General features: G+C 35.5%; 1 protein-coding gene across 7 annotated transcripts in view; it reads left to right on the top strand.

Moving 5' to 3' along the window:
• Positions 1-12,958, top strand: part of Nol4 (nucleolar protein 4) — a 286,589-nt gene that overhangs the window by 92,149 nt on the left and 181,482 nt on the right. For all 7 annotated transcript variants that reach the window (XM_042675198.1, XM_042675197.1, XM_042675193.1 and 4 more), the window contains one exon: positions 8,482-8,614. In XM_042675198.1, the coding sequence (XP_042531132.1) occupies positions 8,482-8,614 (133 nt within the window). The remainder of the gene's footprint in view (positions 1-8,481; positions 8,615-12,958) is intronic.

The raw sequence follows: 12,958 nt of genomic DNA, 5'->3' as shown, positions 1-12,958 counted from the left end.
AAATTTAATTAAAATTAGTTAAAAGCAAACATTCAGTTGTTTTTTCTTTTCTTTTCTTTTTTTTTTAATTTTTCGGTTGTGTGGCCTGAAATTTGGGCCTGGATGTTGTCCCTCAGCTCTTCAGCTAAAGGCTAGCACTCTACTGTTTGAGCCACAGCGCCACTTCTGGCTTTTTCTGCGTATGTGATGCTGAGGAATCAAACCCCGGGCCTCATGCAAGGCAAGCACTCTACCACTGAGCCACCTTCCTAGCCCCAACATTCAGCTTTTAAGTAGCACAGCCACCTGGCAAATGTTCCAAAGCTGTGTGTGGCTAGGGTTTCCTGCTGCGTGTGGAGCCTCGGGCAGGGCAGTTTAATCAGTACAGGGTGTTTTCTAAAATAAAGGAGCATCAAGCAGCCAGGCATATTTGCCCTTTTTGAACTGAATGCTGTGGGAAACCACCACAAGGATTCCACTTCTAGGTCCACTATGGAGACCCTGGGGATACGTATTTTATGCAACAGACATACCCATACACACACTTCTAGGTCCACTATGGAGACCCTGGGGATACGTATTTTATGCAACAGACATACCCATACACACCAAGGTTTGATGTGCAGTATCGAATTCAGATTGTGGTTGTATATGCTTTCAGTTGACACGACCATATGTAAGTGAGGATAATAAAACTACCAAATCATGAGATTGATGGGGATGGTTTTCCTGCAATTGTATAGAAAATCCTAACTGATTGATTGAATTGTTAATATATTACTTAATAGACAATGTCTGCACATTGAAGAGCAGAAAAGGGGCTGCTCAGAATAGTGGCCTGCTCAGGAGTAGTTAGGTAGAACTACTGTGGGAGAAATTGGAGGTGAGTGAGATAATTAAGAAACCAATATGTGATTCAGGAAATAGGAAAATAAGAATTTGAACTAATCAGGATGATATTGATGAATATTTGGAAGAATATAGTAGAAATTCTTTAGAGGGAAAATCAGGAATCCAAACTATTGAAGTTGTTGCAGACTAGAAGTCTATGTCATCTTCTTATGACAGAAAGAAAAGTTTAATTATTAAGTTTCAACACGTAACTACCATAATTAGATTTTTTAAATGGCAAACACTGGAAAAATTCTCACAGGAAAATTGTTCCAGTTTTTTTTTCCAATTAAGTTTCAAGGAAGAGCAATTACTGTGGTTGTTGGCCATGTTTTTCATTGTCATGTGATTTTAATCACATAGTATGTAACTTCTAAGTGAACAACATGAAAACTTTTATCTTGATATTCCTCTAGGAAGAATGTAGGTGCTGTAAAGATGATCATGAATGAAGTTGCTACTGAATAAGTTATCAGTCAACTTTTCTGATTATTAACCTTTAGGAACATTCTCTAGGTTTTTCTGAGGACAAATTACATCATCTTTCTGTTGACAAGAATTACAATCATATATTTCATAAACTTAGCAAAATTTATGCTATCTTTTAAAAATAATTTAATCAATTATTGCTTAGAATATTATAGAACAATTATTTGCACTTAGTTAAATTAAAGCTGATTATAAATGTGTGACAATTCAATAAGAACTGGGAAAAGCAAATTATACTTCATATTTAAAATGTTCATCATCATTAAGCTAGTCATGATAATAAAAATGTTAAAACTGGCTTGATTTAAAAAACAAAAAACAAAATAGCATTGCCTTACATTTGATTACATGGCATTTTAATCCCTTGCTCAAATTTCTTTAAAAGCATACTGATGAGAGTATGTTTTAGTGGTGATAAATGCATATGGATTATCTATAATGTGCTACAGCAGTTTGTTCAACCATTTTACAGAATAAGGACTGTGACTTGAGTCTTTGCGTCTAGCTCTTCTTTAAACACACAAAAATTCACCCCTACATAAATGCTGTAAAATGAATTCTGTTAGCTCACATGTAGTTGGCTAACTGTAGAACACACAGTTACTTTAGAAATACATATTGGAGATCCAAAGACATTAATTGTTGGGGATTTTAACACACCACTCTCCCCACTAGATAGATCAACTCGGCAAAAATTCAACAGAGAAACCGCAGATCTAGACAGCTGCATAGATCAACTAGACTTAACAGACATTTACCGAACATTTCACCCAGCAGCATCAGAATACACGTTTTTCTCAGCAGCACATGGAACGTTTTCTAAAATAGACCACATTTTAGGCCACAAAGCAAACTTGTCTAAATTCAGAAACATTGAAGTTATACCTTGCATTCTCTCTGACCACAAGGGAATAAAGTTAGAACTCAACACCAAAAGCCACCAAAGAAAGTCCGGTATCACATGGAGGCTGAACAACACACTGCTGAATCATGAGTGGGTCATCGAAGAGATTAGAAAGGAAATTCAAATGTTCATGCTATTCAACAAAAATGAACACACAAAATACCAGCTCCTCTGGGACACAGCAAAGGCAGTACTCAGAGGCAAGTTTATAGCTCTGAGCTCCTACATCAACAAATTGGAGAGATCTGAAACTAACAATTTAATGACACATCTAAACCTCCTTGAAAAAGAGCAGCAAGATAAACCCCAATCCAGTAGACGGAAAGAAATAATCAAAATTAAATCAGAATTAAATGAATTAGAATCCAAAAAAACTATAGAAAGAATCAACAAAACAAAGAGTTGGTTCTTCGAAAAACTTAACAAAATTGACAGACCCTTAGCAAATCTTATCAGAAAAAGAAGAGAACACACCCAAATTAATAAACTCAGAGATGAGAATGGAAACATCACCACGGAAACAAGCAAGATTCAGAACATTATAAGGGAATACTTCTCAAAACTTTATGCTAATAAGTTTGAGAACTTGACAGAAATGGACCTCTTCCTAGTAAATATTGACATGCCAAAACTAAACCAAGATGAGGCAAACTATCTTAACAGGCCCATATCAAGCATTGAAATAGAAACAGCAATAAGAGACCTCCCAGCTAAGAAAAGTCCAGGACCAGATGGTTTCACAGCGGAATTTTACAAGGCCTTCAAAGCAGAGCTCACACCAATTCTCCTCCAACTCTTCAATGAAATTGAAAGAGAAAGCTCACTACCGAACACATTCTATGAAGCCATCATAACCCTCATCCCAAAACCAGGCAGGGACTCATCAAAGAAAGAGAACTATAGACCCATTTCTTTGATGAACATTGATGCAAAACTTCTCAACAAAATTTTGGCCAACCGACTTCAACAATTCATCCAAAAAATCATACACCACGATCAAACAGGATTCATTTCAGGGATGCAAAGCTGGTTCAATATACGCAAATCAATTAATATTATTCATCACATCAACAGGAGCAAGAATAAGAACCACATGGTTATCTCAATAGACGCAGAAAAAGCATTCGACAAGATCCAACACCCCTTTATGATGAAGGTTTTGGAAAAATTAGGAATCCATGGAACATTCCTCAATACAATAAAGGCTGTATATGACAAACCTACAGCCAGCATTATACTCAATGGTGAAAAACTAAAGCCATTTCCTCTTAACTCAGGGACAAGACAAGGATGCCCACTCTCTCCACTTCTCTTCAATCTAGTATTAGAATGCCTAGCTACAGCAATAAGACAAGATGCAGACATAAAGGGGATCCAAATAGGGAAAGAAGAAATAAAACTCTCCCTCTTTGCAGATTACATGATCTTGTATTTAAAGAATCCCATAGACTCCACTCCCAAATTACTCAAGCTGATTCAAAACTTTGGCAAAGTAGCAGGTTATAAAATTAACCCCCAAAAATCAATGGCTTTTCTGTATGCCAACAATGAGAAAAGTGTGGCTGAAGTTAGGAAAGCAACTCCATTTGTAATAGCCCCACAAAAAATAAAATACCTAGGAATTAACTTAACTAAAGAAGTGAAGGACCTCTATGATGAAAACTTTAAAATCTTGAAAAAGGAAATCAACACAGAACTTAAAAAATGGCAAAACCTCCCATGCTCCTGGATTGGAAAGATTAACATCGTGAAAATGGCAATACTTCCCAAGGCTATCTACAAATTCAGCGCAATACCTATCAAAATTCCACCCTCATTCTTCAAGGAAACAGAAGAGGCAATCCAAAAATTCATATGGAACAATAAAAGACCCCGAATAGCAAAAACGCTCCTCAACGGAAAGAACACGGCTGGAGGAATATCAATACCAAATTTCAAACTCTACTATAAAGCCATAGTAATCAAAACAGCTTGGTATTGGCATAAGAACAGACCTCAGGACCAATGGAATAGAATTGAAAACCCAGAAATGAACCTACAGACCTATAGCCATCTAATCTTCGATAAGGGAGCTAAAACAATAGAATGGAAGACAGACAGCCTCTTCAGTAAATGGTGCTGGCAAAACTGGTTAACTACATGTAGAAAACTAAAGCTAGATCCTTATATATCACCCTGCACCAGAATCAACTCCAAATGGATCAAAGACCTTGAACTCAAAGCAGACACTCTGAAAACATTACAGGATGGAATAGGAGAAACCCTGGGTCTCCTTGGCACAGGCCGAAATTTTCTGAATAGAGACCCGGAAACACAACAAATCAAAGAAAGGCTGGACAAATGGGATTGTATAAGGTTGCAGAGCTTCTGCAGGGCAAATGACATAGCTAGCAAGATCAATAGAAAGCCCACGGACTGGGAGAAGATCTTTACTAGCCATACAACGGACAAGGGTCTCATATCTAAAATATACTTGGAACTCAAAAAATTAAACCACCCAACAACAAATCCTCAAAGAAACAACTGCCCAATAAGTAAGTGGGTGAAAGACTTAAAGAGAAGCTTCTCTGAAGAAGAAAGAAGGATGGCCAATAGACACATGAAGAAATGTTCAACATCCCTAGCCATAAAAGAAATGCAAATCAAAACAACATTGAGATATCACCTCACTCCAGTTAGAACAGCAAAAATCAAGAACTCTAACAACAACAGATGCTGGAGGGGATGTGGACAGAAAGGAACCTTACTTCATTGTTGGTGGGAATGTAAACTTGTTCAACCACTTTGGAAAGCAGTATGGAGGTTCCTCAAAAGACTTCACATAGAACTCCCCTATGACCCAGCAATCCCACTTTTGGGCATTTACCCAAATGATCACAAACAAGACCACACTAAAGCTACTAGCACAACTATGTTTATTGCAGCATTATTTACCATAGCTAAGATATGGAACCAACCCAGATGCCCCTCAGTAGATGAATGGATCAAGAAAATGTGGTATATATACACAATGGAATTCTATGCCTCCATCAGAAAGAATGACATTTCCCCATTTGTTAGGAAATGGAAAGGCTTGGAAAAAATTATATTAAGTGAAGTAAGCCAGGCCCAAAGAAACATAGGTCCCATGGTTTCCCTTATTTGCAATATCTAGTATAGGTATGAGTCAAGCGGAAAAAGTCAGATAATGTGATGTTAGGAAAACGAAACCTCAAATATGTATTTTAATGTTTTTGTTTCTTTCATGCATGTGTTTCTAACGCATTTATAAGATTATTTCTTTGTTGCTTTGTATGTCCCTCCCCCACAGTGTAACCCCCGCTTTCACTATATTTGATGTCAGTATAACATGTGGAGGAGATGGGGACAAACAAGTCGTTTAAGGATTCAGGTGGACCTGTTGCAACAATGAGAAGTACAAAATGTCATGTCAAAACCAGCTTCACAATGTCGGTGGGGGGGGGGTATGATTGGGTGGGAGGGAGGGGGGAGGCTGGGAAGGGAGGTGAAGGGTAAACAAAGGAGGAGGCTGCAATGCTTGGTAAGAAATGTATGCATTTTCCTGCCCATGTAATTGTAACCCCTCTGTACAGTATGTTCTCAAGTAAAATAAAATAAAATTAAAAAAAAAAAAAAAAGAAATACATATTGGTCAGCTCTACCATTCTACTGTAAATTTTAGTATTTATTTGTATAGTATATAAATAAATATATAAAATTATATAACATCTATAAAATCTATGATTTATTATATATTTATTATATATTCTACATAAAATACTCATGTTGTGCTTGTTATATACCTAACATTATCCAAGATATTCTATATTATATTCTCCCACTCCTTGTATAGCCCCATGCAATTGGCAGGGATACTATTCCTGTTCTATAGATGAGCAAGGCAGAATCCAGGGAAGGCTTGGTAACTTGCTTATGCTAACTGTGTTGATCAGCTGCTCATGTGAACTACCTGAGATAACGTAAAGAGGTGAAGGATTTATTTTGGCTCACAGTTTTGGACCTTCTATTGTTGGTTAACTCCATCATTATGAGTTCTGAAACATCATGGCTTGGAAACACGAGGTGGAACAAAGAGGCCCATAGCATGGCTGGTGGGAGCTGAGATAAGAAGGGTCTGAGGACAAAGTGTACCCCTCAAAGGCATGCTCCCAGAGTCTACTTCCTCCAGTCAGAACCCAACTTTAGATAATGTATTCTGCTATGAAGTTATCCAAGGACTGATCTATAGATACAGTTAACGGCCTCATGAGTCAGCAGATGGGATCCAAACCTTTAATATATGAACCTATTAGCAAGACACTTTATATCTAAACTATAATAATAATACATCTAACAAGGGACAGAGCATGGATTCAGGAAGGCTGGCTCCTGAATATATCCTCTAAAATACGATATTACCAACACTGTTTGTGCGCTCTCTCTCTCTCTCTCTCTCTCTCTCTGTCTCTCTCTGTCTCTGCTGTCTCTGTCTCTGTCTTTATATACACGTATATATATATATATATATATATATATATATATATAGGTATATATATTGGTTTCTTAATTTTTTTAGTATGTGTTTTATTTCAGATACTTCAGATTTTCTTAAATGGAGAAAGCAATGTCACTAAGAGATAGGACATTGTGCCAGGAGAAATATGTCTGGATGGCTGTCCAGAGAGGTCTGCCAAGGTGGCATTTCCTTGCTAAGTGAAAAATGAGCTGATGCTACTCAGTAAACATAGATACAGCAAATCTTTGTTGAAGGAAAGCATCTAAAATCATGTAACATTCCCTTCTGGGAATGTTAATTTGTTAGTCTATGAAAGCGTTCCTCTCAGCTGACTGTGGCAGCTTCTTTGCTGATAACATGTTATTTTCAAAGCAAAGAATTTACTAGCTTCGTGCTGGTGTTTTATACCTAGCTATTTGGAGGCTGAGGTCAGGAGAATAATGGTGCCAGGCCAGCTTGGGTAGAAAAATCTAGGAGACTGGGCTTCCTCCCACCTATGAAAGGAAGCTGAAAATATGAGGATCGTGTCCACCTGCAGCCCTCGCAAGAAATGAGATACTCTCTTAAAACCAGAGGAAAAAGGATCAGGAGCATGGATAGCTAGTGGTAAGGTGGTAGAATACCTACTCAGAAAGTGATTTAAAAAAACATAATTCCCTAATTTTTGAGGGCTTCTTATAGATCATGTTTTTATGTATAATACTTGAGATGATTATTTTACTACTATGTGCCCCAGTTTAATCATACATAAAATAATAAATTCCAGTTTGCACTTTATATGTTGTGATTGTGTTGGAGTGGGTGAGCAGATATTGAAGAACAGTGTTGGAAGCATAAATAACTGCTAATTAGTACGTAAGTGTTAGACTTAAAGATCAAACATTTATAGAAGTCAAACCTCCTGTTTTGTGTTGAGACATTTATTTTCGCACAGGTTTCTTAAAACTTGTTACATATGTGTCATTTGCCTAAAATCAATTCCCCAAAAGGAGTTTGCCTCAAAAAACAACTATACAGTATTTTACGTTTAGTTTCTTGTTATTGGACAGGGTTACAGGCATTGGCCATTTGGAAATCCAACTTTTGATAATTTAGACATTTTATGAATTGAACTTTAGCAAATAATCTTGCACAATTTTGTCTAGATTCCTCTTTGTGGTTGTAGCATAATTTATATACTATCTGTGAGAAAGATAGGATGGAATAAAAATACCAAATTTGGGATCAAAACATGCACATTTGCCTATTAGTAGATTCTTTACTATTTGCCTAATGAAAAGTTTTTAAGAAGTCTTCTTTTTTCTCACTGTATTCTATAATGTTTTGTGTATAATGCTTTGTCAGCTAATTTATTTTATAATTAGAATTTATAGTTCCATTTTTGTCCAGTTTTAGACTGAATCTTCTAGGAGATATTTACAAAACTTTTCATTCTTTTCATTATTCAGGCTAATTCTATTTCCCCTGCACATATTATTTTATCTTTAAAAGAATGTATATAATTTCATCTATATATGCCTGTTTCATTATTCACAAGTCTTGAAATTCTTTGAAGAGAATAAAGTATTAGTGGTTATTTCAGTTGATTGTTAGTATATAGCATATTTTACTGAGTTCTGTACATCTTACTGACTAAACTGTAAGTGGATATTTAGGTAAAATCACTCTTCTTTGAATTCACTTGTTTTAAAACTGTTTTCAGGATGAAAGTTCAATAGAAAGTGATGAGTTTGACATGAGTGATTCAACACGGATGTCGGCTGTGAACTCTGACCTTAGCTCCAATCTTGAGGAGAGAATGCAAAGTCCTCAGACACTGCATGGCCAGCAAGACGGTAAGCCTTTCAGCTTAAACAGTAAATAAAATAATTAAAACCAAGGAGTCCAGGTCTAACAAAACAACCTAACTTCTAACTTCACGTCCATGTTTTAAATGTGCATTGATATTTTTTTCTTTTGAGGACTCAGGTCATCCATTTTATTGCTTTTAAATTTAATTCGTATGTTCAAATCTAAACTGACTGTGTCTTATGACATTGAAATCCAAATGCATTCATGTTTTATTCCTCAAATTTGGAAGGTGTTAGAGGAATGCTAGAGGACTGTCGTTTGGGTTTCTGTGATGTGATTTGTAGCTTTGGTTTCACAGGCCATTTTTTTTTGACTGAAGAGTTTACATCTTACATCTGATTAAAACATTTGAGTGTTTTTCTTTTGGGTAAAGATCAAGGTGTGACAAAAATGGAGAAGATACTAAGTGATGATTTTTCCAGAGTGGTTTTGCTACATGAGCATATATTTTGCTACCAATCTTAGCTATTTTATTTAAAGTAAGGAAATGTGATGTCTTATTCTAAAGTCTTGATGACTTTTTTAGTCATCCACTACACTTGTAGAAAAGAAGTACAGAGAAGAGACATGGTGGTGACAATTGATGGCCCAATGTTTGCAAAAGCCTTGGAAACTGTAGGCTTTTGCCATTTTAATTAACACATTAAGGGTAGAAATAATGTATCCTATCTGGATAATAGTGGCTAAAAAAGGAAGGTTATAATTAAAAGGAAACTAACTTATTATTCCTATAATTGATCTATTTGCATGATCTTTTTGACTGGTTTGTTTCATGCCTACATCTGTAGTTAGGGAAAAATATACTTTGTTGATTTCTCTGATGTTTGTTATTAAGAATTGAGTGCTATATTCCTAGATTTTAAGTTTGCATTTTGTTTACATTATAAATGTTTAAGTTACTTTTGGGTTTAAATATTCAAAAATCTAAGAAAACGAAGACTTTTTCTTTCTCATTTTAGATTAGTGTAAAAATGTCGATGTTTTATTGAATTGAGTTATGAGAAAAGAAGAGCATAATGATTATCAGTTCATATCTTACTTGGTGTTACATACAATAGCTAATGCAGTGGAAAAGGCATGTTTGGGAATATTACATATATATATATATGTATATATATATATATTTGCCAGCTGTGGATATTTGGCCTAGGACACAGCTGATAGAATAAGAGTTTATATTGATTTTAACAAAATGCAGTGGAATAATTTCAAATAGTACTCTTGGGCATTGTGCCTTGTCATATGTTATGGATGCAAGATACCAGAGTTCAAATGCTTTAAAAAGAACAGAAATTTATCTTTCACCATTCTGGAGGTGGAAAGTCAAAGACCTGAGCACAGATCTGGTGATGGCCTAGCCTGCCTTACCAGCATGGCATGTTGTTACTACACTACAGGGGAGGGCTGCTGTATCTCCACAAGAGGATGGAGAGGGTTAGTAGTATTCATGAAGGTGGATCCTTCATGGAGGTGGTGCAGCCCCATCTGACTACACACCCCCACATCTTACCTTCCAGTGACACTGGAAGAGTTGTCCTGACCTTTTATTTCTGCATCCTCTTGCCACATCTCAGGTAACCAAACTTTCATCATTTTCATATAGCTTTGGAAAGATTCACAGATTTCCCGGAACCAGTTCCTCAGTCAATCCTTAGTCTTTTATCTTCATCACTATTTTCCAAGTGGGCTTTCTTCTTCAGCTCTCTTGGTGGGTCCCTTATCCATAGTCTGTCCCATAAGCGTTGGAAGGAGTTATTAACGATCTAATCACACTCAGTGCTTTGATCCCATCTTTTCATGTTGCTTTCAGTACCATCTGAACCCAGATGAGTCACAAATTTCCCTGTCCCAGCCCTGGCCTCTATAAGAGGATGTCTGTAAGAGATTGTTTCCTTTTACCTATCTCCTGTTTGTTAACTATTTCCAGCAGATTTAATACTTTATGAAACTGTCATTATTTTCTCACTTACTAGCATTGCCTCTTCTAGAATGGAAATATCATATTAAGTAATGAATCTTCTCATGCTTTTAATTTCACTTTCATTTGCTCCACTTCAGATGGTTGGTAAATGCTCTGCTATTTAAACATTTAAAATGTAACTTTCCACCACAATTATATTTGTAAAGTACATTTCACATATGTCTGCTCCTCCTGATAAAGAGCACTCTCCTTTGCCTTCGTATGTATCCAGTATGTAAATCATTATTTTCCTGTGTATTCACATACACCTCATATATTCATAGAATATTTTATAATTGTTTTACAAAAATTATTGTCATGTTCTTTGCCTTGTTTTATTTATCTCAAAATACTTTTTTAAGCAGAGAGATGTATGCAAAGGTATGAAAAAAATCAAATAAAAGCTATGAATCCCTCACATCAGACATAATCTAAAGTTCATCTCACTAATAGAAGAATGTTTCCTCTAAAACAACAAGAATTTATGGTAGCAAAACATTTTAATTTATGGATGTCTTTGTGGGGAATTCTCATGGGATGTTTTGTTTTCTTGGGAGGATGGTTCATACTAATCTTTTAATTGGTCAGGGGGAGGTAAGGACTTAGGATACAACAAATTTTCTTTGGGAAGACACGCTAAATATGATCTTGGTCTATAGAAACGTAGGCCAGGATTTCTCAGCTTTGGCACTATTGAATCCTAATGCTTTGTTGGAACTAGCCATACCTGTGCATTTCAGGAGGTTTACCAACTTCTTGGCATCCTTTTACTGCATCATAGTACCACTTTCCCTCACATCAGCTTTGACACATATAATGTCTGCAGCTATGGTAGGAACAAATGTAAGCTAGATATTTGTATGTATTATTACTTATTAATGCTTATTACTCGGGAGGTTGAGATCTGAGGATTAAACAAAGCAATTTTAAATTTTGGTCCAATTAGATTTTCTGCAAGGATGAAATTATGTTATTGGACTATCCAATATGGTAGTCATTGTACATTGTGGATATTAAGTGTTTGAATCATGGTTAGTGAGCTGATGAGCTATTATCATTTTAATATTGCAGAAATTTAATTAATGTTCATTTAAATTTAACTAACATATACCTGGTACTTATTAGAGCAGATAATATAGATACAGAGCCTTGTTTTATTTTGACAGTTTTCTTCATCCACAAATCACAAGTGGATTTTGGTTTTGGAGGAATCATAGTAAAAACTTTTTTTTTTTTTTTTTTTTTTGGGTCTGGTCATGGGGCCTGAACTCGGTCCGGGCGCTGTCCCTGAGCTCTTCAGCTCAAGGCTAGCGCTCTATCACTTGAGCCACAGCACCACTTCTGGCTTTTTTCTTTTTGCTTATGTGGTGCTGAGGAATCAAACCCAAGGCCTTGAGCATGCAAGGCAAGCACTCTACCACTGAGCCATCTTCCCAGCCCCATGGTAAAAACTTTTACCTTATTGCATGACTGAAATTCCAGTTTAGTCTATCTGAAATCTAATCAAAACAAAATTTTAGAAGTTAAATGGAAATGTTCTCTTTTCTTTATTCACATAGAGTGAATAAGATGTTACTAAAAGAAATTGAATTCCACTATTAGAATATTCCCAATAATTATAAAATAGATATGTAAATATTTTCTTGGACATCATATAAAATATAGATTAAAAACTCCACTTTTCAGTTTTCATTTCAATATTGTTAGGAAAGATTTACAACCTGTTCATCAGTTACCAAACATAAGTACACTGTGAATATTAGGAAAAGGGACAACAAGAAAAAATATCTTACACTGGTCTTGATGATTAAGGTCAGGAGGATACAATCCCAAATGAAGAAATGGTAATGAGACTAATGTTTTGAGATTAATATATAATATTTAGTTTCTCTTGCTCATTTAAATTTTATATTGCACCTTAATTCAGTAAAAATATAAAGCACAAATAATGCAATCTTTGCTAAGGAAGCATTTGTTGTCATTCATAATAAAATTATTTTATTTTTATTTTATTTAGTCTCATTCATATAAATTTTAAATAGGTCTCAAAGAATGCTTTACCTCAAACTAGTTAAGTCATATACCTTACTTATTTTAGTAGATGTGTTCTTGGAAGTGTTGTGGGTCTTAAGCTTCTTATTATGAAAAAAAGCTTTGCTATGCAATGGTAATGACTCATGGAATTCTAAAGTGCATCCTCAGATCTAAAAGCCTAAAGCAACCTTTATTCAAATTTCCACTCATTAGTAAACACCCCTCTTCCACCATCAATTTAAATGGATTAGAAAGAGAAATAGTCTCACTTAATTTTCTGCTTTTAAATTTCAGATCCTAAAACCAAATGTAATAAACTACATTCCCCTTCTCT

The sequence above is a fragment of the Dipodomys spectabilis genome, unplaced genomic scaffold (assembly GCF_019054845.1).
Source record: "Dipodomys spectabilis isolate Male_0828 unplaced genomic scaffold, ASM1905484v1 ptg000024l, whole genome shotgun sequence".
NCBI lineage: Eukaryota > Metazoa > Chordata > Mammalia > Rodentia > Heteromyidae > Dipodomys > Dipodomys spectabilis.
Note: the sequence above shows the minus strand (reverse complement) of the source record. Positions and strands in the feature narration are given on the sequence as shown.